Raw genomic sequence first — 25,939 nt, 5'->3', positions numbered from 1 at the left:
TTTTTTATTGATGAATGATACTCTGTGGTATGGATGGATATGCTCAAGTTTGTTTATACATTCACCTGTTGAAATCCATCTTGGTTGCTTCTGATTTTTCCCAATTACCAATAAATCCCTAATAAACAGTCATTTGCCAGTTTTGGGGACTTAAGTCTTCACCTCATTTGGGTGAATAACTTCAGACCTCAATTGCTAGACTACATGGTCAGCCTTTATTTAGCTTTATCAGAAACCACCAAACTGTCTTCCAAAGTGTCATTTTGCCTTCCCACCAACGAGGGAGAGTTCCTGCAGTCCCATATCTCTGCTGGCATTTGTGTTTTGGATTTAGACCATCCTAATAGTTGTGTAGGAGCATCTTGTTGGTTTAATTTGTAACTTTCTGATGACGTATGATATTGGGCATCTTTTAATCTGCATGATTCCTTCTTGCCTATTTCATGTAGTGAAGTGTCTCTTAAAGTTGACTGTTTGCCAAATTTGAAAAGTTTATTTTTTTCTGGGGATGTTTTAAGAGTTCTCTGTACAGATTCTTTATCTAAACTAAGTGATTTTCAGATAGTCAAAGCAATTTGTTTTGTGGATTCTGTCTTTGGTATTCATCTTCTCTCCCCTCGATTAAAAATATTCACTTGCATTTTCTTTGAGTAATTTTATGATTTCATTTTGAGATACTTATATCTGGAAATCTCAAACTTTTTGGAAGAGATGATTTCATTTTTCCCTCCATTTAAATCCACTTAGATATAGTTGCCTTGCCTACTTTTGACAACAGTGCAATGGAAAATTGGGGACTATTGATATTCGATGAGTCATTATTATTGATGCAACCAAAGGATCAAGTAACAGACAAAAAGGCTGTGATCTCCTTCATTCTCTCCCACGAGATTGGACATCAGGCATGTGGTAAAATGTTCTTTCTTATTTCACATGAAGATATTCTTCAGCTGCTCTACCAAGGATAGCAAAAACCAAACCAAATCAAAACAAAAAAAAACCCTCTATGGTGCATCAGATTTCATTCATTCATTCATTCATTCATTCAATGTTTATTTATTTTGAAATAGAGAGAAAGCAGGGGAGGGGCAGAGAGAGAGGGAGAAGGAGAGAGAGAATTCCAAGCAGGCTCCATGCCATCAGCTCAGAGCCAAATACAGGGCTGGAACCCACAACCCTAAGGTCCTGACCTGAGCCGAAATCAAGAGTCGATGCTCAACCTGCTGAGCCACCCAGGTGCCCCTATGGGACACCAGATTTTAAAAAATTGTTCAAAAAGTGGGACAGTGAAGGAAGGATCTGTGTAATCAGATCTTGCGTAAATTTGAACTACTGGTGATGGATCGCAGCGATAATACCTTACGGGCCAATCAGAGGTCAGATACTTACATCCAAAGATATACTTTGCTCCAGAGTCCTGTTCAAGGAAAGTAAGCCAACCAGAGTGACGACGACTTGTTTTCCTTCCATCTTAAAAGAAGGGGTATTCAAAAAAGGTCACTGAAGGATATCCATGTTTCATCAGTACATTGTTACAAACTTTGTTTTATTTTGTTTTCTGAAGAGGGGACAAAGGGGCGTCAGCGATATGCTAAGGTCAGTGGGATGAGCAGTTATCAACCCTCAAACTGCACGCCCCAAAGCAGTGCAAACAAGGAGTTATTTCCTTAGATCTGTACCTTCACACTGTGATTTTGGAAGCTTAGCTGTGTGTTTGGTGGAGCTTCTCACATCTGTTTTTTGACCTTGACTCTATTAATACCAGTTTGTCAAGAGAGAAATGATCTAAGCTATGAAATTGCAATCTTCTTGTTATGTGGATCCACAAGAAGTTTTGGGAAAGAGTAATTTACTAGGATAGAATAACTCCTTTTTGTGTAGTCAAAACAAACCTTGGCCAAGTTTTGGTCAGTCCCCCAAAATGTCATTTTTTTATGATCGCTCAAGTGACACATTGTTTTGGAAGACAGGCTGCTAACTATTAGTACTTCACAGCTGTTATACAAATTTGATTAAATACGAGGGTGCATATTAGTTTCTTTTAGAAATGATTCTGTTTTTCTTTCCCAATTCCATTCATCGTCCATTTGACACTGTCTTTCTGTTAAGCTCAAATAGACAATAATTACAGTGGACCACTTTGCAGAACATATGAACAATTTGTCTACGGCACAAGTCAAAACATGTTCTTAAAACATAATAACTGCTTCCAGAAAAATTCTGATGTAGTCTACTTAGAGTATATGATGCTGTAAGTAGTAGGTGTTAAGTGAACACTCTGGACTTCTGCTTTATTTAACTTAATGCAACTTTTTTTTCCATTTTGTTTAACTTAATGTAACTTTTGGGGAAGTGAACAGGTTAGGAAATGCTACTCTGGCTTACCTTATTTTTGAACATGATGATTTTTTTTTTTAATGTTTGTTTTTGAGAGAGAAAGACAGCATGAGCAGGGGAGGGGCAGAGAGAGAGGGAGACACAGAATCTGAAGCAGCTCCAGGCTCTGAGCTGTCAGCACAGAGCCCAGGGCAGCACTTGAACTTGGGAACCCTGAGATCATGACCTGAGCCAGCTGGACACTTAACCGGCTGAGCCACCCAGGTGCCCCTGAACATGACAGTTTTAAAACAAATTGCTTTCAATCATTTGAACATGAAATAATTATTTCAGAGAAATGCGTGATTGATATCTCTTCATGTTAAAGCAACACCGTGCTTTTTGGAGTCCTATTTCCAAGTTTGATTATTGAGGGCAAATAAAATTTAATTGTGTCTTTGACCTTACACTTATTTAACATGCAATTACAATAAATAGGACCTAAGTTACATTTAAGAAAGTTCTTTTTTTTCTTCCATCTCCCAAAGTGGTTTGGAAATTTGGTTACCATGAATTGGTGGAATGATGTCTGGCTCAAAGAAGGTTTTGCATCTTATTTTGAATATGGAGTAATTAACTACTTCAATCCTCAATTTCGAACAGTAAGTATGTCTATTAAATTTACTTATATTTTTTCTTCTAATTATATAAAAATAATGCATTTCATTGCTTCGAGTGTGTAAAATACAGGAAAATATAAGGAACGTTAAATTATCTGTCATGCCAGAGGTGATCAGTGTTCTCTTTTCCGTGTTTTCTTTTTCCAGGATTTTACTAAGTATAAACATTCATAAAAGGGGGAATTACTTTTTTTAAACAGAAACATGTAATGCCTTCTCTACTTCCTACTGTATCTGTATTTCTACAAATCATTCAATGATTTTTGAAAAGAGGATTTTGAAGGGTTGCCTAATATTTTATTTTGTCACATTATGAGATATATGCTTATTATCCTCCCTACTATCAGAATTTAGGTCATTTTCACTTATTCCTACCTAGACTAAATTTTAAAGCTGCTGTAATTAGTAGTCTATGATTTTAATGATAAGTCATATGCTATAAGTTATGAAATATAGCAATATGGATAATATATTTCATTGTTATAATATATATCATATTTTATATTTATATGTGTTATATTATTATATTATTATGATATTATATATAAGCTATGTAGCTGATATCATATATGTTATAGTCGATAGTATTTTGCTGTATTGAATAAATAGTAATATGAAAATATAAATTCATGAATATGTAAATCTGGTGATTTCAACTGTAAGTTATACTTCTGGTCGGTTAGGTAGATTAATTAGATAGTGCTTTTAGAATGGCATGATAAAGCCGAATTGATTTTATTTGGCTTTGATATTTAAATGTTTAGATGTAATGCCGTCCTTTGTCGTGTACCTCACTTTTTTATAACAAGCCTGGGGTCCTGGCTTCCACTATGTCCCTGCCTCTCTTTACCTTTCTTCCTTTCCTTCACTCATTAATGTTTATTTATTTTTGAGAGAGCGTGCACGAGCCGGGGGGAGGTGAGGAATAGGGAGAGAGTGGGGACAGAGACCTGAAGGGGGCTCTGTGCTCACAGCAGTAAGCCGGATGCTCGGGGCTCAAACTCATGAACCCGTAAGATCATGATCTGAGCTGAAGCCGGACTTTACCTTCCTGTTGCTCTTTGCTGGTCTGTCCCTCATCCCATCCACCCAGAGTTTCCACGCTTGGCTCGTGGCCTCTTTTCTTCTTTTCCCACCCTTTCACAGTATACTGATAGTTGAAAGGCTGATTCATCTCCACTGGCCTGATCTTTATTACAGGCTAAATGTACTTACTTTGAAGGAGATTCTAAGATTATGTTTTTCCTATTACATTGGCAATAAAATTTCTCTTGCTTTTTAATGAAAGGATGGCGACGATAGATGATATTTTGGTTTTTTACTGATTATTTGGCAGAATAAAACATTGGCAAACCTAATTTGGTCCCATGCAAACTTCATTTAAAAATCCTTTTTTTTAACCTGTTCATGAATTTGCAGTTTGTGGGAAGCACTGATGTAGCAGCCTCTTTCTTTTTTAAGTTTATTTATTTATTTATTTTGAGAGGGAAAGAGAGAGCATGGGGGAGAGTCAGACAGAGAGGGAGGGAGAGAATCCCAAGTAGGCTCCACGCCATCAGCACACAGCCTGACGTGGGGCTCAGCCCCATGAACCGAGAGACCGTGACCCAAGCTGAAATCAAGAGTCAAGTGCCCAACTGACTGAGCTGCCCAGGTGCCCCACATACCCTGCTTGCGTGCCACCCACCATATGCTTTGCGGACTTTGGATAAATCACCCACCACCCCATAGCCAGCTGCCCTGTGGTGCCCTGCTCTCCTTCCCCTGGGTCGGCATCATTACACAGAGTAGGAAACGGAAGGGCTGGATGATCAAGTGTCTTGCCCAAGTCATTTGCATGATTGAGACAGAAGTGTGATTGTAACCCAGTTGTCGGGTCTAGTCTGATGACCAAGGTAATGACAATAATAACGGCAATAATATTCCCTTTCCTATACACCAAGCACTTAGGACTTACATCCTAGGTAGTGTGAGTTTTGTACATACTTCATCTTACTCCATTCTCAAAACAATCATATGATCATAGTTGTCACTGTATCTGTTTTCCAGTTGAGGAAAGAGGCATAAGAACATTAAGTAAGACATCCAAGGTCATGGCTACTCTATGTCGGAGATGAGATTCAGTCCCAGGTTTCTCTGACTCCAAGCTCATGCCTTCCTGCCACTGTGCTCTTCAGAGAAAATAGTAGGAGAGTTCCGGTCCTCCAGGAGCTAATGGGATGTGTGTGTTTGTGTGTGCCTGAGTTCATTCTATGACTCTTCATTTACCTAAACTTAATATATGAAAACATCAGGGTCTTCAAAGTCTTTTTGATGTATTCTATACCTATAAAATTGTTTATATCTCTCTTTTATAAGATAGAATCTATGCATGGTTTATGTCATCTATAACTGTTTCTGAAAGCCTTTGGTCCTATCCCAAATTAGCCCTGCTTGGATTCAGTAAGAAAAGAAGTTCCATTCCTGTGAAACAATTAGATTCCACCCTTTATTTTCTTAGTTGAATGGAATATATCATTGCCATCGATCAGTTACCCCTTAATGCAATGGAAATGGCTAAGGTATTATCATATCTGGAAACATTTGATGGAAATATATTACCAGTGTTTTTGAAGCGAGTATGATGAGACCAGCCTCTTTTTGTACCATTTAGTTACTTCTTTTAATCATTGCGTTAAAAATTTTTTTTTAATGTTTATTTAGTTTTGAAGGAGAGAGAGAGCATGAGTGGGGGAGGAGCAGAGAGAGAAGGAGACACATAATCCAAAGCAGGCTCCAGGCTCTGACCTGTCAGCACAGAGCCCCAAGTGGGTTTCGAACTTATGGGCTGTGAGACCATGACCTGAGCTGAAGTCAGACACTTAACTGACTGAGCTATCCAGGGGCCCCATAATCATTGCTTTCTTAATATTTCTTTTCTGAATCTACATTTCTCAGTGTTTGTGAAGCTGACTGAGCGTAACCCTGGGCCTAAGGGCATCAGATCCTGGTTCTTGAGGAATCTGCCATGAACTTTGTTTTTTAAAAGTTTACAGCCATATTTCAGTGACTTTGAGAGATCAAGAACTTTGGCTTCCTTTTAATCTGGCCGTTAAATTGACATTGGGAAAGAGAATCACAGAAGCATATGCCGAATCAGATTTCCATTTTTTTCTCTCTTGGTCTGATTTCAGCTGCAAGTCATTAAAATATGTCATGAGTGGGTCATGGTTTGATATTCAGACCATTTCAGGCACCAGTTGGTGTCTTGGTCCCTGAGGCCGCAGCTCGGACACTGCCACCCACTGACTTCTCTGTCTCTCTTCTTCTGCCTGGCCTACGGAAGCAGCAGACTTGGCCGGAGGGAAAGGAACCTCGGAGTCTTGTAGGCGGTCAGATCTTACTCTGTTTTTGCAATCACTGCAAGCTGACCACTTCTAAGCTTTAGTTCCTCATTTGTAAAGTAAGTCACACAACAAATTATTGAAGATCTACAAGGTAGCATCGTGTCAGCTACCATTTACGGAGTGTTGCATCCATTATCTGACTCAATCCTCAACAAACTCTAAGGAAATCATAATAGTCACATTGATGATAAGTGATTGCAAGTGACTAACCCTTACTGAACATGTCCTGTTTGCCAGGCACTGTTCTAAGAACTTTATGTAAATTTATTTAGTCATGATAATAATCCAATGAGTACGATGTTCTTTCCTCCATTTCTAAATGGAGAAACCAAGTTTCAGAAAGATAAAATTGTTTGCTTTTTGTGAGTAGCACAGTTCCAAAGACGGTAAGGTAGGATTCACACCCACACAGCTCTACTCCAAATCCTACTTTTTTCTTCTTTTTTCCAGTTTATTTATTTTGAGAAACAGTGCATGAATGGGGAGGGACAAAGAGAAAGGGAAAAGGGAAATCCCAAGAAAGCTCTGCACGGCCAGCACAGAGCCTGACGCAGGGCTCGAACCCACCAACCATGAGATCATGACTTGAGCTGAAATCAAGAGTCAGATGCTTAACCGACTGAGCTATCCAGGCCCCCCCAAAGCCTGTGCTTTTAACCACAGTGACATTCCATGCAGATTTATTATAATAAATACTGTTGTATGTCTTAGGATAATAGTAGATTTAATAGGAGTAGATCTTTTTCTCTGTAATCTCATAGCTGCGGGAAAAAAGTAATGGTGAGTGTACAGACTCACCTTCTCCAATCACTGTATGTAGTGGCTAGATGCGAATTTCTAAAAGTCTAACATCACTTTCTGTGTAAGTGTTTCCCTCCAGCAGGACTGGAACAGGCTGGAACAAGCATTAATTTATGGGCGGCCCAGAGGAGACACCACCTCCAGGATACTGAGGAAGAGGTGTTTGCCCGATTCATCACAGTGAACTTGTGTTAGTAAAGTGATACCTAGAAGATGATATAAAACCTTACACCAGGCAGGCAGAAGAGGCAATCCATTTAGGGGGCAGGGGTGGGGTTCACAAATTCTGGAAAAGGTGTTTGTTAAAACATTGTTCATAACAACAGAAAGCTGAAAGCAACTTCAATGCCTAACTGTAAGGAAATGATGAAGTCAATTATGGTTCATTCATTGACTCAACTATTGCCCATTCGGCAACTATGCATTTATTTAATATATTTATTAAATTTTTTAATGTTTATTTTTGAGAGAGAGAGAGAGAGAGAGAGCGAGCGCAGGGGAAGGGCAGAGAGAGAGGGAGACACAGAATCTGAAGCAGGCTCCAGGCTCTGAGCTGTCAGCACAGAGCCCGATGTAGGGCACAAACCCACGGACCATGAGATCATGACCTGAGCTGAAGTGGAATGCTTAACCAACTGAGCCACCCAGGCGCCCCTGAATTCCCATATATATTGCCACAGGGGATCCTTATTCACATGAAAGTCCAAGCTGCATTGCTCTAAATGACAGGCTGTCTCATTTCTGGAAGAGCAGAGTTTGATTATCGCCAAATCCACCATGTTAATAAATGAAAAATAATAGGCTACTAGGAGAGGGTTGGTTAGAACATTGGCAAATGGAAGCAGGCAGAATGTGAAGGAGTCCGCTTAGCAACCCCAGAGATTATTAAGGGGCTCACCCAGCTCCGGGTGGTCTGAGCCAGCTGTCTCTGATGCCTCTTTACCTCTAACCCTTTCTTCGGCTTTGCCATCCCACACACTTCTCTGGCTGTTCCTTGGTTCTCCTTTTATCCTTCCTTCCAAAAAGAAATGCCCCTTGTCATGTATCTGAGAGGTTTTTTTTGCAGAGTTCTGTACTTCTCATTAAAATATAATAAGTTGCCATTTCCTAATGCATGATCTATATATAAGCTGTACTATCCAGTCTGTGGATTTATTTCCAGTGACAAATTCTGACATCATCATTGGATTTGTCAATCTTGCCAGGTTTTGGTTTGCAAATGTTCATGTAAGAGAGGCTGATCCATTTTAAGGGGTTACTAGTTAAATTACCAATAAAATTCTAGAGGATTAAAACCACCTAGCGATAGATAGATAGATAGATAGATAGATAGATAGATAGATAGATAGATAGATGATTCCCGGCAGGTCCTCTCTCTATGGCCAGGGACCCGCTTTGGGGGAATGTAGATGGCTCTCTTGGAAAACATGGCAATTTTTATAATGAGGTTCGTGGGGTTTTTTTCTCATTGAAATAAAAAGGGCTATTAAAGGGGAAGGAAAGCAGCTTAGAGTTTTGCTACTCAAGGAATCCTAACTTATTTGGCATATGACAGTTCATAGAGCACATCTGATTTTTTACCCTCTTCGGTGTCAGTTTTTGACAGTATTCTTGGTATTTTGAAAACATTTGAATTTTGTGTTTCTGTGAAACCTAAGATGTTAATGCTGCTCACTCTTTTCCTTTTAGAATGAGATCTTTTTTTCTAACATTTTGCATCCTGTCCTCAGTGAAGATCACGCCCTGGTGTCTAGGGCTGTGTCCTTGGAGGCGGAAAATTTCACAGAAACCAGTGAAATAAATTACCTCTTTGACTTCTTTACTTACAAGAAGGTAAAATCAGTTACATATTTTCTTTGGTTTTGCACTGTAGCATTAAGGTACATAAAATGGATTCTAAGAATAGTAGACTAATAGAATACTATAAAACTTTTGATACAAATCACCGTAATCTTATTCAGTGGATGGATTTCAGAAGAGGTGGATAAATCAATTCTCATCTAGCAAACATTAATCAAGCCCACGTTAGGTGCTCAGCACCATCCATCATTATAGAAACACAAAGACAACTTGCTACTTTTAAGGCAAAACCTTCTGTTTGGTGGAAATTTATTCTTACCATATAAATATCTCAGCTTAAAACATGTAGTGTATTCTGAAATCTTTTTTTCCCCAAAATTTTAATGTTTATTTAATTTTGAAAGAAAGAGAGAGAGAGAGAGAGAGAGAGCGAGCGAGAGAGGGAATGAGCAGGGGAGAGGCAGAGAAAGAGAGAGGAGACACAGAATGTGAAGCAGGCTCTAGGGTCTGAGCTGTCAGCACAGAGCCTGATGCAGGGCTTAAGCTCATGAACCGTGAGATCATGACCTGAGCCAAAGTTGGACACTTAACCAACTGAGCCACCCAGGTGCCCCCTTAATTCTTTATATGTAGGATATTTGTTCACTTTTTACCTAATAATTAGTGGCAGTCTACTATTTTATCAGCAATTTTGGGATAACTCAAATATTCAACTGAAGTCCACAAAGCAATCGGAAGAAAAGCCCAGAATATAGCTCATCAAAATAGAATGTGTTGGTATTTATGTATCGCATTTGTTGAAATGATGGACTGTTTCTTATGTCTTAGGGAGCATCTTTGGTCCGAATGCTTTCTAGCTTCCTGAATGAGAATTTATTTATCAGTGCACTCAAGGTGAGTTCGCAAAATTGGTGTTACCTGGCAGGCAGTAGACATAAGTCGTTTTGGCATGTTATTTATTTTAACCTGAGCTTTTCCATTCTTCTGTTTTTTACAGTCATATTTGAAGACATTTTCTTACTCAAATGCTGAGCAAGATGATCTATGGAGGCATTTTCAAATGGTAATTTTCCTACTTCCTGACGTGTGTGTTGAGTGAGTGAAGGGTTCATTCATATGGAGAGTTGAACAGGGTTCTGAATTTGGTCCAGCATACCGCCCACTGGGAATTACTGTATAGAAGAAGAATAGATCAGCCAGGGAGTTTCTTTTAGGAGATGACTCCCTCAGAAGATTTTGATGTTAAATATCTTCTCTTGTGATGATTTTTTAAAACAGGTCATTGATCACCAGAGTAAAATTCTTTTGCCAGCACCAGTAAAAAGCATAATGGACAGTTGGACGCACCACAGTGGTTTTCCAGTCATTACCTTGAATGTATCTACTGGCGCCATGAAACAGGAGCCATTTTATCTTGAAAAGGTTAAAAATCAGACTCTCCTGACCCACAAGTAGGTTCATTTGCTCCTCTGTCTTCGCCTTCCTTGGGGGGTAGAGATCTGATCACATGGAGAGCAGCCTGAGGGTGAGGAAGCATGTAGTTCCAGCTGGGCACACGCTCTTCTGCAGAGGGGCTCTGGGATGGCACCTTCCTGGTCCACGCAGGGTGCTGTTCCCGGGGTGCTGGCGTGAGGCAGAGCCCGTGATGTGCTGAGCAAGGCCAGACACCTGCACTGAAGCTTCAAGGCAGTGCCCCCTCCCCTGGCATTTAGGGTGGTTCCAGCACCAGTGCTGTGGGGGGTATGTATTTTCTTTTCCCTTCAGACAGAAGGAAGGCATTTACTCAGGATTCTGGGTGAGAGACAAGAAGGTAGAACTGAACATGGCCTCATGTTAGTTGGGAGAAAAGGGGATCCTGAAGCACAGCTGTCTTCTTTTCTCTAGAAATGGAACTTCATGGTCACAGCCTCCTTGAGAAATCATTCTGCGCATGTCCGCACATGCGCGTACGTGTGTATTTATAACCATGCCTGTAATATTAGCATTAGGGCCTTTAGTTTCCCTGACGCCTGCGTTTAAATGTCAGCTTCACTGACATTCAAACCTTGGGTAAGTCTCATTTTAAAATCTCTGAGTTTCAGTCACCTTTAGCTATAAAGTAAACGTGACCGCAGGTATCTCCGAGAACTGTTAAAATGAAATGAGAAAACGAGTATGAGGCAGCTTAGCGCTTATCTTGTTTCCTATCCTTACCTTCCGGTTCTTAACTTGTTAGAGAATGTTCAAGTGTGTTTGATAAAGTTCTGATATGCACGTCTCACTATGGTACGTTAGCAGCACACACGAGGGAGTCATTTTCAAATAGCATCACCAGAGAATCGACATCATCCTGTTCTTCCTCTAAATTCCCAGGAAAAAGGAACAAAACTGAAGTTCCCTCCTCACCATGCTATTCCGTGACTTGCTTTTTTTTTTTTTAAGTTTTAATTTTAATTCCACGTAGTTAACATCTGGTCTTATATTAGTGTCAAGGCTACCACACAGTGATTTCCACACTTCCATCCATCACCCGGTGCTCTTCACGATTCCATGACTTTTGGGCAGATGCGCCTTAACGATTAAACACACACCCTCATTCAAAGCCTTTGAGAATCCAGACTTGTGAGCGTTTGAGCAAGATCGCAAGTCTTGCCCAAACTCCGAGCAGTGTGACTCTTCAGATGACTAATGTCCTCCTTGTGGTCGTCAGCTCCTTTCAGGTCACGTCTACCAAGTGGGAAGAATGTCAGCATTCAGTAAATAGGAATAATCTGGCTGATCCGTGCTGAACACTTTTCAGATGGAGAGAAGGCTTGAGGCAGAAAAGCATTTTGAAATGTTTGTCAAGCTCTTTCTTCTTAAATTACTCTTTGCCTCTCTTGGCATGACTGGATTTGGGTCTGTGTGCAGCATTTAAACAACCCCCATGTGAGACCAGCTGGCTATAATTTAATATAAACAGGCCCTGAGAGTTTCAGATACAAAAAACAGAAAGTTTCAGACACAAGATAGTCTTAGTAGCTACCTTAAGTTATAATAAAAAGTAAAGGAGAAAGAATAAAAGAGAGATGAATGGACAAAGCAAAACTGACTTATAAAAGCAACATTGAATGGGGGCGCCTGAGTGGCTCAGCCGGTTAAGTGTCTGACTTCAGCTCAGGTCCGGTCATGAGCTCGTGGTTCGTGGGTTCAAGCCCCGCATCGGGCTCTGTGCTGACAACTCGGAGCCTGGAGCCTGCTTCAGATTCTGTGTCTCCTTCTCTCTCTCTGCTCCTCCCCTGCTCAGCTCTCTTTCTCTCTAAAAATAAATAAACGTTAAAAAAATTAAATAAATACATAAAACTAAAAACAACATTGAGTAATCCTAAGAGCAAATCCTCGCATATTCAGGGGAAATGGCCAAAGGATGCAGGTTCTGTCTGTTATTTTTTCATCTCATTTAATGTTGGCTCAGAGTTAACATCTAATGTGTAAAAATAAATTGAATTTTTGGTTTTTGTTCCCCTAATAAGTGACACATGGATTGTGCCTATTCTTTGGATAAAAAATGGAATCACTCAGTCTCCAGTTTGGCTAGATAAAAGCAGCAGTAAGTAAAATATTTTCACATGCATGGATATATATTACACACACACACACACACACACACACACACATCAAGGAAGAGAATACAATGATGAAGTGTATAGCTTTCGAAAAGCTGTCTTGCTTAAAACTAAAATATTATTATCATTCTGGATGAACATAGAGCCATAAAGAAAAGTTTGAAATCAAAAGCCGTTACTTATGAAAAAAATATGTGGTAAGATCAGTATATATTTTAGAATTCCTTTCTTTTTTTTGTTGTTGGATTTATTGGGCTTATTGTTTAAGATGAAAAGGATATAGTATAAATATGTGCTGGAATATTTCTTAGATATACCATTTCATGCTTTTCCCGTATTCCATTGTAGAAATATTTCCCGAAATGCAAGTTTCAGATTCTGATCACGACTGGGTAATTCTCAATTTGAATATGACTGGATATTACAGAGTTAACTATGATGAATTAGGCTGGAAAAAGCTAACGCAGCAGCTGGACAAAGATCCTAAGGTAAGGTTATTTTTTGCATGCCTGTTATTAAATAACATTAATACTGCACTCTGGAGGCATTTTTTTAAAGGTTATCTATTTTGAGAGACAGAAAGAGAACAGGGGAGGGGTAGAGAGAGGGGGAGAGAATTCCAAGTAGGCTCTGCACTGACAGTACGGAGCCTGACACGGGGCTCAAACTCACAAACCATGAGATCATGACCTGAGCTGAAATCAAGAGTCAGATGCTTAACAGACTGAGCCACCCAGGCGCCCCTAGAGTGTTTTAGAGTTAAGCTTTCATAAACCCACCTGGAGGGAAGAGACTTTAGCCTCACAGCCGCCTCTCACACCATGCCACACAGGACTTTTTTACCTTGATTCTTAAAAAAGGGAGATTTTGGTTGAATTTATTATTTTTGAACACTAATAGCATTTTTCTGCAACAATTTTATGCTTTTAGGTGAAAATTAGAGTACGTTTTCCTGCTGGCCATTAGTTTTGTGATCTTAGACAGGCTACTTAAATGCTCCATGTCAGTCTCTTTACTTTAAAATAGGAATCACAGGGGTGCCTGGCTGGCTCCCTGGGTAGAGCATGTGACTCTTGATCTCCGGGTTGTGAATTCGAGCCCTACATTGGGTGTAGAGATGACTTAAAAATATTGAAAAAATTAAAATAGGAATAGTATATCTGTTATTTATCACAAGGATTAGAGATAAGATAGGTAAACATATTCTTAAAACTTGTAAGCCCTTACTGGGTACTCAGTATATGCTAGAAAGTGTTAATTCTTAAAACATTATATTCCTGGGGTCCCTGGGTGGCTCAGTCAGTTAAGCATCTGACCCTTGATTTCGACTCAGGTGATGATCTTGCAGTTGTGGGATTGAGCCCCGTGTCCAGTTCTTCGCTGGGCATGGAGTCTACTTAATATTCTCTCTCTCTCCTTCCCTCTGTGCCCCATGCCTGCTCATCCCCCGCTCAGAAGAAAAATCTTTTTCAGAGTAGCTACATTCTTATTGATTTCTCAGGGTCTTGTAGTCCATGGAAGCAAGATCATGTCAGTCTCACAATGATTTCTTGAAACTATTGCAGGCTGACTTATCTAAACACTGAGGTCAGTTATTTCTACTCTATAATTGGGGAGCAAATGAAACAGCACGTCTGCCATTAATATTAATTTAGAAAACCCAAGTGTTATTACTGCCAGAAAAGAAATGAGAGTACTACCAGGGAAAGATTGAAGTCTGGCTTGCTGAGGAGTTCAAAGAGATGTTGTAAAGATTGATTTTCTGGGACCAAACTTGCGAACTTACGCGAGGTGGCGAAGGAATTCCACAAACTCCCGAGGCCAGGCAACGTCAGGGGGCTCAACCAGGAGCCTCAGCAGTTAGGCTGGCAGTTGACCCCCACCTGTCTTTGATCCAGAGGGAATCTGTTGGTGGATTGTGTCAAATTAGTAAAATCTTGAGAAGACAGGACCCTGTTTACCAAATACTGTACCAACATGGTGCTAAATAATATTTACATAAGGCTTCCTAGACCAAAATGTCTCCTGACAACAATTTGGACATTATCATTTAGTGTATGCTTTCTGTTTCAGACAGCCTTTTAAACATGGCTTCCTATTTTATTTTCTAACATGTCGTTTTTCGGGGAGTATTTTGGCAAAATGCTCCGCCAGATGAAAGCCTTATGATTGATGTCCAGGGGGACCATATATCAAAACCAGATGTGTAATAATAAATCACGGGGACTCTCCTTAATAATTATCATTTCTCAGCACACAAGTCAATTCATGTGGAAGTATTTTGTGAGCAATGTGGATTCCAACATGCTGTGATTATTGTGGGTATTATTTGGAAATTATTTTAGTACTAAAAAACATGTTCTCATCTCTTCCTGTACATATTTGGATCTCATTTGCAGGCCATTCCTGTTATTCACAGGCTGCAGCTGATGGATGATGCCTTTTCCTTGTCGAAGTGAGTACATTCTCATCACTCACGTGTTTGTTTGTTTTAACATTTATTTACTGTTGAGAGACAGAGCATGAGTGGGGGAGGGGCAGAGAGAGAGGAAGACAGAATCCGAAGCAGGCTCCAGGCTCTGAGCTGTCAGCACAGAGCCTGATGTGGGGCTCAAACTTGTGAACCATGAGATCATGACCTGAGCTGAAGTTGGATGCTTAACCAACTGAGCCACCCAGGCGCCCCTCTTCATTCATGATTTTAAAGCATACCTTGAGAACTTTATAAAAAAATAATAATCAGATCTCTATGAAATGAAATCAGTTCTTCGGTATATATAAGGCCTGACTTATTAGGATTAGAATCAAATTCCATGGATACAGTGGAATTTTATAACAGAAAAGTTGCTGGGATATGCAACAGAGTGGTTGTACTTTGGGGGCATTGTGCTAAGTGAAATAAGCCAGTCACAAAAAGGCAAATACTATGTGACTCCATTTATAGGAGCCACTCGGAGTAGTAAGGATCATAGAGACAGAAAGGGGAAGAGTGTTTCCCCGGGGGCCACGGGAAGGGAGAATGAGGAGTCGGTGATTAACAGGGAGCGAGTTTCAGTTCTACAAGATGAAAGTGTAATTAGACATTTAAAAAATTTTTTTAGTGTTTATTTTTGAGAGGGAGAGAGAGAACACAAGTGGGAGAGGGGCAGAGAGAAAGGGAGACAGAATCTGAAGCAGGCCCCAGGCTCTGAGCTGTCAGCACAGAGACTGATGCGGGGCTTGAACTCACGGACTCTGAGATCAGTGAGTCAGACCCTTAACTGACTAAGCCACCCAGGCACCCCTAATACAACATTTTAAAATGAACTCCTTAAAGGATGAATTTTACAAGGCTGCAGTAGAGAAGATGTAAACTGAAAAAGGTCATAGAATTTAAATACTTATCATAAATATTTATAGGATTATCACAAAAAGTGTAAAAATCATTATTTTAAAAATTTCCAGCAAGAATAAAAACTGAGGTAAAAATACAAGTAATTCAGGCTTAGCATTTGTAAAGGCCATTAACTATTAAAATGGATAAATGTAGGAAGAGTGAAGAGGCATTGGTATTTTTCTGTGATCCTGTAAGTTAAGGAAATAGTGACTTGCTCTCCCCGCCAAAGAATTGCCAGAAATAGATAATCAACTGAGATTTTTGAAGTGATTTTTGTTACCTTAGGCTGATGGCCATAGGTATAAATTTAATGAGATATAGCCTATGTTTTAGTATACTTCAGATTTAGATTCAATTTCTATCACATTTATTCAGTATAAGCTGTGCTAAGTATTTTACCTAGTTAGAGTTTCAGACAATAAAATTAAGGAGTATACATAATAAATTATCCAGTGTGTTCTCTCATTCTTTGACCTGTCCTATTTCTTTTTTTTTAATTTTTTTAATGTTTTTTATTTATTTTTGAGAGACAGAGAGAGACAGAGAGAGACAGCGCGAGCAGGGGAGGGTCAGAGAGAGAGGGAGACACAGAATCTGAAGCAGGTTCCAGGCTCTGAGCTAGCTGTCAGCACAGAGCCCGACGTGGGGCTCAAACCCACAAACACCGCGAGATCATGACCTGAGCCGAAGCTGGACGCTCAGCTAACTGAGCCACCCAGGCACCCCATGGCCTGCCCTATTCCTGGAATGGATGTCTGTCTATTTTGTCCTTCATTCCTTTACCACTTTTCCCTCTGTGACCCACGGCACATTCCCTTGCCCACTGCCTTGCTGGCACCCCTCTTTAGGAAGTCCATGACTTGGAGACTTTTGACCACATCCTCTGGGAGCCTTCTCTTTTGGCCTCCCGAGACTGGGATATGCAAGTCCGGTTCTCCTCTCGTGTCTGACATTTCTCCCTGCTGCTGTGAGCATCCTTAAGACCAATCAAGGTTACGGGGCGCCTGGGTGACTCAGTTGGTTAAGCATCAGACTCTTGACTTCGCTCAGGTCATGATACTAAGGTTCATGAGTCTGATCCTTGCATCAGGCTCTGTGCTGACAGCATGAAGCCTGCTTGGGATTTTCTCTCTCCTCCTCTCTGCTCCTCAGTCTTCATGCCCAATAAATAAACTTAAAAAAAAAAAAAAAGACCAATCATGGATATTTTCTCTCTCCTTTCTCTTACGGTTTCCGTGATCGTTTTCCTATGTGCACATACAGTGCCCAGCAGATACAAGGTAATCAGGAAAGCTTCGTGAAAGGATCATGACTTCTACGTCTACATCTCCACCTGCCCCCTCCCGTCTTCTGTTTATCCTGTGGTCATTTACACTCAGGATTTTGGCCGCCGCACTTTATTTCTGTCTCTCCATTGTTCCCGCCATCAATTTCTCTCTGTCTGTCAATACGACTATACTTCCCCCTGGCCCAAACAGGAAGCCTCAGAGATATCTGGGACTCTTCTCCCTCTCTCTCCATCTGCCATCTAGCCAACCTGTCTCATCGGTTTGATCCTGAGGATGTCGTTTGCACTCTCACCTGTCTTACCCAGTCCCCGCTTTTGTGCTAAGCTGAGTGCTTAGCAGCTTTTATTTAGCCGGTTGCCTGAGCCTCGGTCTTCATTCAGTTCCTTTCAATACCGTTCTGTCTCCTTTGCCCCTGTAGCACCTTCTCGCCACGTGTAAACTCTCTGTCCTGACCTTCCAGGCTCTCCGCAGCTTCCGTCTGCCTTGTCTACCAGCCCTGCCCCCTCTCAGCTCTGCACAGAAGAAATCCCGTGTCTCAATTGCGTGGTCTGCTCATTATACCGATTCCCGCTTTATCTTTTTGTCATAAGCAGCCTTCCTCTTTCTCTCTGTCAATTTCCATTCTACCCGTCCTTCATCTCCAGTCTTAAGTTCCTCCTCCAGAAAGCCTTCCCTGACTTTTCCATCACATGCCTGTGTTTTCCTCCTCTGCTACTTGATTCTGGGACTCATTAACAGCTTCTTCTGCGAAAGTCTCAGCTAGCTCTTCCCTAAAATAATAAGTTCCCCACTGGTAGACAAAGTTTGTCCCACATACCAGTGTGTGTTCCCACAAGTAGTGGCAGAGCATTACAGAATGACTTCTAATTAATACTTGCTGAGTAAAAATTACAGTCTTGTAAGAATGCATACTAAATGCGCCAACATCCCTTTGCCTGGGGAGCCATCCAACATTTGGCCTGGATTTTCCTATAGCCTCCTAAAATTTGGGCACTGGAATGAACCAAGTTTCAGTAGAAAGCCAGTCAGCATGGCTTGGCTCCCATTTATCAATGAGATGAGCCCTTTACCTTCTCTCTAGCTTCTTAGTTTCACATACCTTGCTGAAGTCAGGCATCAATGCACAGAACAAATATGGAAAAAGTGCACGTTATTTAGCAAGAGGAGGTTTTTTGAGTGTGTATTTTTTTCGAACCAAACAGAAACAATTATACTGAGATTGAAACAGCACTTGATTTAACCAAGTACCTTGCTGAAGAAGATGAAATCATAGTATGGCATGTAGTCTTGGAGAACCTGGTAACCAAGGATCTTCTTTTTGATGTGAACAACTATGATATGTACCCATTACTAAAGGTAATTTCCTTCTTTGTTATGGGGTTTTAAAAAAAATCCTCTCTTCCTCTTTCCATATCTAGACAGCATCTGTGAAACACATCTTTCCCAAAGTAATCGTCTATTTGTTCCATATATACATTCATTTTCTTAGGGACGGCTGGCTATTCGTAGAAGAAAACACGTTAGTCGTAGACCTGATGTAGGAGTTGGGTGTGAGAGAACTTTGGAAAGGTCTTTGGTTCTTGGTGAAGTAACAGGTGCCCTAAGAACCGGGCAGTGGGTGGAAATGGTATGCCTTTTCTCATAGAGCAACTATTTCCCCAAAAGATTGTTAGTCAAACAGAAAGACTTTTTAAAAATGTTTATTTAGTTTAGAGAGAGAGAGGGTTTGAGGAGAGAGCGAGCGAGCGAGCGAGCATGTGAGTGGGGCAGGTGCGGAGGGAAAGAGGGACAGAGGATCTGAAGCTGTCAGCAGAGAGCCCAATGCAATGCTCAAACTCGAGAACTGAACTCACAACCCACGAGGTCATGGCCTGAGCCAAAGTCAGATGCTCCACTGACTGAGCCACCCAGGCACTTCTAAACAGAAAACATTTTTTAAAAACCCTTACTCATAATTGAAATACTCCAATTTACAGGACTAGCACTTGACCAGAGAGGTATGTTCCAGAAAAAAGTACAGGTTTTGAAGCTGATTTTGATGTTGGTGAGAGAAAGAAATTAGAGTTAATGAGGCAGTGATACACCATCATAACTGAAACAGTACAAAAGGAGAAAAGTTTCATTACTGGATCTTAAGCGGTGATCAGAAGAAAGATGGCCCAGGGGAAATCCGAGCAGCCCTTTGGAGAGGTGGGGACCCGATACAAACCAGAAAGTTTGCCACGTGACAGCCAAGTGAGCTTCTGGGGGAGGCTGAGGGCGAGTTCACAAACACCGTTGGGGCCCAGACTTCCCTTCCTGTGCTGTCAAAGTGCTGGTGGAAAGGTCCTTGAGGGTGGGAATGGTGACCGAGGAAAGAGGTCACGTAACTCTTCATGGGATCAAGGTGGCTTTTGATAATATCTAACGCCCAGTTCTGGGTAAAGAAGTAAAAACTAGTATTTGTTTTTTAACCATTTCAAGGAATAACATCTACTTTTTTCTTAGGGTTATATTATAAATGGATAAATTTTTTTAATTGTTTATTTTTTGAGAGAGAGAGACAGAGCATGAGCACGGGAGGGGCAGAGAGTGAGGGAGACACAGAATCGCAAGCAGGCTCCAGGCTCTGAGCTGTCAGCACAGAGCCCAATGTGGGGCTCGAACATGTGAACTGTGAAATCATGACCTGTCCTGAAGTCGGATGCTTAACCCACTGAGCCACCCAGGCGCCCCTAAATGAATAACTTTTATAATCTTATTATTCACCCGCTGAAAGCTCTGTTGAAGAAACTCTATTTCAGACTCAGATCTTAAAATGGTCCAAAGCATAAATCATTTCTCCTTATTTTCTTAGAGGTGTAGATACTAAGCATGGAGATGTTAAGGTAGAAAATTTAATAGTTTTATATTTTTACTTTACTTTCTCTATGTTTCAGGTGATATTAAGTAGTAATAATAGCGAATATTTATTGAGTTCCTACGTGCCAGGCAATGCATTCACATACATAACATTGTTTTGTCGTCCTCAAACTGTCATATTGGTATTCTTGTCAATTCCATTTTACCAGTGAGGAAACTGATGTGGAGAGGTTACAAAATAAACCAGTTATACATTTATAATAAAGATAACTTCTGAAAACAGTCACTTCACTATTCATGCCTTTTCAGACAAAGAGAAATATGATGCAATTTCAATGTTGCGAGCCAAAATTAACAGTTGGTTTTCCCTCTTGTTTATAGAAATATCTTTTAAAGAGACTTATCTCGATATGGAATAGGTATTCAACTGTCATTCGTGAAAACGTGGCAGCATTACAAGATGACTCTTTAGCCCTGTAAGTATTTTTGGAGCAGTGATAATTCAATAACATGATTCATATGAATAGATAGGCTTCCAGATTCATATTAATAAGATCTGGACACCTTTCATTGAGAGATGGTGTATGCTATTTGAGAACAGTAGTTGGGGATTGGTGAGCTACTTGTATCCGAATAGGAAATAGTAGTTGGGGATCTCACTTTAGCTGCAGAGCACATGCAGTAGACACAGACATTTATAGCTCTGGACTCTCAAATCTTAGGCTACAAGGTGAGAGCGTAAGTAAGGGTGTCCTTCTATTGATGAAGGGTCATGCTGTGCAAAGCCAGCCCGAACCAGTGAAGTGAAGGGCATGGGGAGGCCACAAGAGAAAAAAGTCCTTTCTGCATGTTATTGGTGACAGAAAGCCTGCCATTCATTATACAAATACTATGAGAGAAGTTGCCTGAAGTATTCAAGGCATTTGCTTGCGAGCGGGAGTAAGCGTTGCAAATGATTTTCCTATCATTGGTTTGGTGAGGGGAGTAAGCGTGTTGTCGTGATGGTCTGAGAAGGGGGTGGAAGACAAAATAGGGCTGTGGTACCCCTGACCTCCGTGACCCAGGGGCTGTAGGGGAGTTCGGGGGGCTTCTAGACTTAGGGAGGGAATTTGTTATCTGCCATGGCTCAGGAATTATGGTTACAGTTCTGGTCAACATCAAGCTGAAATCAATGAGACCAAGCAAGAAATACAAAATACACAAAATGTGATTATTCTCTCTCAAGAGTATCCTTCTGAGAGGGGAGACATTTCAGTGCGAGGGCACGTGACTGGCAGGACATGGGGCTGATCAGACACGTAAAGGGGAGATGGCCAGGCCAAGCTGGGATAGTAAGTGGGCAGGCCAGTTGGGTGAATGGACAGGAAGGCAAACGTGTGGGCGCACAGGCAGCGCAGACATTACCGGCCACATCCTTGGCTCTCCTAAACTGGACCGAAGTGACCTACTTTTTGGAGCATCCCAGAGCCAGTCCTCCTCAGAGAAACTGTGGGGAGTTAGTGTACTTCTAGAGAATTCCCTTTTGGCAGCCAACTTGGGATGGGTAGGGAGAGGGTGTGAGTGTGTAAATGAACGCTCAGAACCGTCTCTTCTCCCTTGAGCATTCTTCTTATCAGAAAGTCAGGCCAGGCTGGATTGAAACCAGAGGGTGGAGCAACCAAATTTGACCCTTGCATTTTCTGGAAACTCATGGCCACTTGGTGTTCCTTTACCTCTGACTCCAAGCCAGAGTCGGGAGTAGAGAGAGACATACCTCAGAGGCATCGCTTATCTAGATTTATGGTTACCCTTCATCATACTCTTTTGAACTTCTTTTGTCATGAACCGAAACGCATAGCCCTGTTCAGCTATGAAAACAAAACAAAAATCTCTGGTCTTTTTCTGGATGTGAACATAATAACCAAAGAGAGTAGAGGAAGAAACAGAAATTCAAGGCAGGGAAAGCATATTGTCCAAAGGGAGAAAGAAACTATTCCCTCTGTGTTGCGTGTATAAAGAAAGAACTTTATTTTCAAGGTATTAGGTCACATACTCCAAAGCCCCTTCTTTTTCTGTCCATAAGGCAAATTATTGTAAAAGGGAGGAAAAATAAATTGATCGCAGATGTGGAGTGTGTACTCCCGCATATGTTTGCGGGAGATGAGGGATGGCAGTCATTTCCAACTTTCAGAAAATACCAATCTTAGGAGTTTATTTAGTGCTGAGCCTCTCAGGAAATATTTCTCTGAGCCTTAAATAAGTTTGCCATCCACAAAAGCTATTTTTTAACAAACCCGATGTTATTGGAAGGATATTTTAAAATACCCATCCTTTTATGAAACACATGTACTTGGAGGCAGAAAAAAAAAAAGCAAATGTAGTAAACGAAGCAAAATAAAATGTTTTTCTTTGTGTTTTCCTTTAAGAGCGGCCCTCGAAAAACTTTTTGAAGCTGCCTGTTGGTTGGGCCTGGAAGACTGTCTTCAGCTGTCAAGAGAACTCTTCAAAAACTGGATGAAGCATCCAGAGAATGAGTAATTTTGAGTCTTATTCCGGTTGTTCTGGGATGGTTTATTATTGTGATGTATATGTCCACGCAGCTCATTCTCTATGAGTGGACATTCCCACTGAGAGCTGAGACCAAGACTCTGTCTTTCTGGTTTTACTCTACTCCCTCTAACGCATCCCCTTCCGTGAACTCTTAGTTAATGTGACCATAAGATGTAAGACCGGGGGCGCCTGGTTGAGTGTCTGGCTTTGGCTCAGGTCATGATCTCACGGTTTGTGGGTTCGAGCCCCTTGTTGGGCTCTGTGCTGACAGCTCAGAGCCCGGAGCCTGCTTCAGATTCTGTGTCTCCTTCTCTCTCTGACCCTCCCCTGCTTGCACTCTCTCTGTCTCTCAAAAATAAATAAAAAACATAAAAAAAAAAAGGACGTGAGACCAGGGGTGCCTGGGTGGCTCAGTCAGTAGAGCCTCTGACTTGTCACTTCAGGGTTGTCAGTTTGAGCCCCACGTTAGGCGTGGAGATTACTTTAAAAAAAACAAGCCCAAAATGAACTATCAGCGTACATCAATTGAACTATTATAATTTCCTTCTTTCTTAAGCCTTCTTAGTTTCTAAACTAATCTGATGATTTCTTCCCATGATATGAGTCATAATGATGAAACGTTTCCACAGTTGTCTTTCTAGATCCTACTTTTGATCTTTATATCTGAGATCTCAATGTTTTTTCTAGACATATCCTTATAAATAAATAACAACCCAGATTATCCATATGAGTGAAATCATATGATATTTGTCTTTCTCTGACTGACTTACTGCTTAGCATAATACAGTCTAGCTCCATCCACATTGTTGTAAAGGGCTGGATTTTATTCTTTCTGATTGCTCCATTGTATAAAAATACCACAACTTCTTTATCCATTCATCTGTTGACGGACTGGACTCTCTCCATAATTTGGCTATTGTTGATAGTGCTACCATAAACATTGGGGTTCATATGCTCCTTCACATCAGCATTTTTGTATCCTTTGGATAAATTGGCTATTGTTGGTTAAGGAACAAAACAGATGAACATAGAAGGGAAGGACAAATAAAGACAAAGAGGGAGGCAAGCCATAGGAGACTCTTTTTTTTGTTTGTTTATTTATTTTTGGGAGGAAGCTAGTGGGGGAGGGGCAGAGAGAGAGAGGATCTGAAGTGGGCTTCACATTCACAACAGCAAGCCCAATATGGGGTTCAAACTCACAAACCACGAGATCATGACCTGAGCTGAAGTCAAGACGCTCAGCCTACTGAGCCACCCAGGAGCTCCAGAGACTCTAACTACAGAGAACAAACTGAGGGTTGCTTGTGGGGAGGTCGGGGGAGGGGGCTAGGCTAAATCGGCGATGGGCATTAAAGAGGACACTTGTTGGGATGAGCACTGGGTGTTGTATGGAAGCGATGAATCACTGATCTCTACTCCTGACACCAATACTACACTACATGTTAACTACCTTGAATTTAAATTAAAATACACAACACACACACATATATATATTTAACAACCCAACTAAATGTATAAATTAACTACTATGAGAAATATCATTGCACCTTCTACCTTACAGAATACCTTCTCCAATTAAAAGTGTAGTTTTATGTAATGGTGTGGCCTTCGGAACTGATGAAGAATGGGACTTTTTGTTAAATATGTACGCTAATAAAACAAAGGAAGAAGAAAGGATTCAACTCGCTTATGCAATGAGCTGCAGTAAAGACCCATGGATACTTCACAGGTAATCTGGCCAACTTATCTTTAAAGTTCCCGGCAGACAGGGGTGCCTGGGTGGCTCAGTCGGTTAAGCACCTGACGTCAGCTCAGGCCATGATCTCATGGCTCATGAGTTCGAGGCCCACATCAGGCTCTCTGTTGTCAGCATGGAGCCTGCTTCGGATCCTCTGTGCTCTTCTCTCTGCCCCTCTCTTGCTCTCTCTGTCTCAAAAATAAATAAACATGAAAACTGTTTAAAAAATAAAAAAGTCCTGGCAGAGGAATGCAATTCATAAATGAAGGGGAGAAAAATAGAACATGTGCTCAAAAAGGAGTTAAAATAATACCTATTTGTGTGCTACTGAGTCACAACCCTAAGGGATCTTAAGTCCATTTGTTGAAATTCGCTCTTTATGTCGGATAACGTTTGCAGATTTCTTTCTCTGCACGTGCGTTTTTTCAGATATCTGGAGTATGCCATCATAGCAGGTCCATTCACTTTTAATGAAACAAATATAATGGAAGTTGTGGCAGAATCCGAAGTAGGCCGGTACATCGCGAAGGACTTTTTAGTCAACAACTGGCAAGCTGTGAGTGTAAGGTAAGGAGGAAATAGGTGACCTCTCTTTCCTATAGGTCACTGGTTTGGGGCTAGAAGCTCAGCTGTAGTCCGTCTGGGGCTAAATCCTTTGCCTGGACCAGAACAGTGATGATTTTCTTTGCACTTAGTCTCATTTGTGGAAGAGAAGGTTGTTTACCTCCAGTTTTGGCTTTCTGTGTGAAAATGGATTTTCACGTGCCTACCTCAGTTTCCCCATTGTGCCCACTAAGGAGTCTGTCATACGAGACAGAGAGTAGAGCCAAGTCATGTTTTTTGGTATAAGTGCATGCTGCCCATTCATTTATTTCATGAAGCAGACCACTGTATTTCAAGAAACGGCAATGCTCATCATTTCTGTAGCCTTTGTGTTGCTCATTCTTATTTGTCATAATGTTCTCTTTGCATATCTGGGTTCCATATTCTTGAGTTTTTCATGTTTCTCACCTTTTAAGATTAAATCTGCTTGCCTCATAGCCCCCTGTTGGGGAAAATACATGCTGACTGGCAAAATTCAGATAGCCCTGCATTAGGCTCTATGCTGACCACCCAGAACCTGGATCCTGCTTCGGATTCTGTGTCTCCCTCACACTCTGTTCCAAAATAAACAAACATTAAAAAATTTAAAAAATCAGACAGCGTGCTCTTGATGGCTGGTCTTTCTAGAACATGACTGAAGCATACCTTCCTGAAAGCCTAGAATAATATGTCCTACAATTGCTCACATACTCTAGAGTTAGCAGATACAAAGTAGCCAACAGTTGAGGTTCAAACACCTGCAAAGGTGGAAGATAAGTTTATCCTTGTGGAACAGAAAGTATATTTAGAATATAAATGTTTAAAGAATGTGAGTATGGCTCTCATATGGAACAAAAGCCTGGAATATTTTTCTTTTGTAAACATTCATGAATTCCTTTACAACACCAAAATGTTCTGCTTTTAAATCAGAAGTTTACAACATGTAGTGAGCCTGGGTGGCTCACATGGTTAAGTATTTGATTTTTGGCTCAGGTCATGATCTCATGGTTCATGAGT

General features: G+C 40.9%; 1 protein-coding gene across 1 annotated transcript in view; it reads left to right on the top strand.

Annotated features, from left to right (window-relative positions):
- Positions 1 to 25,939, top strand: part of LVRN (laeverin) — a 68,726-nt gene that overhangs the window by 31,798 nt on the left and 10,989 nt on the right. Inside the window, exons 8-21 of the mRNA XM_029941138.1 lie at positions 748 to 902; positions 2,865 to 2,978; positions 8,873 to 9,016; positions 9,812 to 9,877; positions 9,981 to 10,046; positions 10,262 to 10,434; positions 12,475 to 12,551; positions 12,916 to 13,055; positions 14,967 to 15,022; positions 18,435 to 18,588; positions 20,455 to 20,549; positions 22,479 to 22,586; positions 24,164 to 24,331; positions 24,770 to 24,907. Coding sequence (XP_029796998.1) covers positions 748 to 902; positions 2,865 to 2,978; positions 8,873 to 9,016; positions 9,812 to 9,877; positions 9,981 to 10,046; positions 10,262 to 10,434; positions 12,475 to 12,551; positions 12,916 to 13,055; positions 14,967 to 15,022; positions 18,435 to 18,588; positions 20,455 to 20,549; positions 22,479 to 22,586; positions 24,164 to 24,331; positions 24,770 to 24,907 — 1,654 coding nt within the window. The remainder of the gene's footprint in view (positions 1 to 747; positions 903 to 2,864; positions 2,979 to 8,872; positions 9,017 to 9,811; positions 9,878 to 9,980; positions 10,047 to 10,261; positions 10,435 to 12,474; positions 12,552 to 12,915; positions 13,056 to 14,966; positions 15,023 to 18,434; positions 18,589 to 20,454; positions 20,550 to 22,478; positions 22,587 to 24,163; positions 24,332 to 24,769; positions 24,908 to 25,939) is intronic.

Source organism: Suricata suricatta, chromosome 6 (assembly GCF_006229205.1).
Source record: "Suricata suricatta isolate VVHF042 chromosome 6, meerkat_22Aug2017_6uvM2_HiC, whole genome shotgun sequence".
NCBI lineage: Eukaryota > Metazoa > Chordata > Mammalia > Carnivora > Herpestidae > Suricata > Suricata suricatta.
This window is presented reverse-complemented; position numbering and strand designations above follow the sequence as displayed.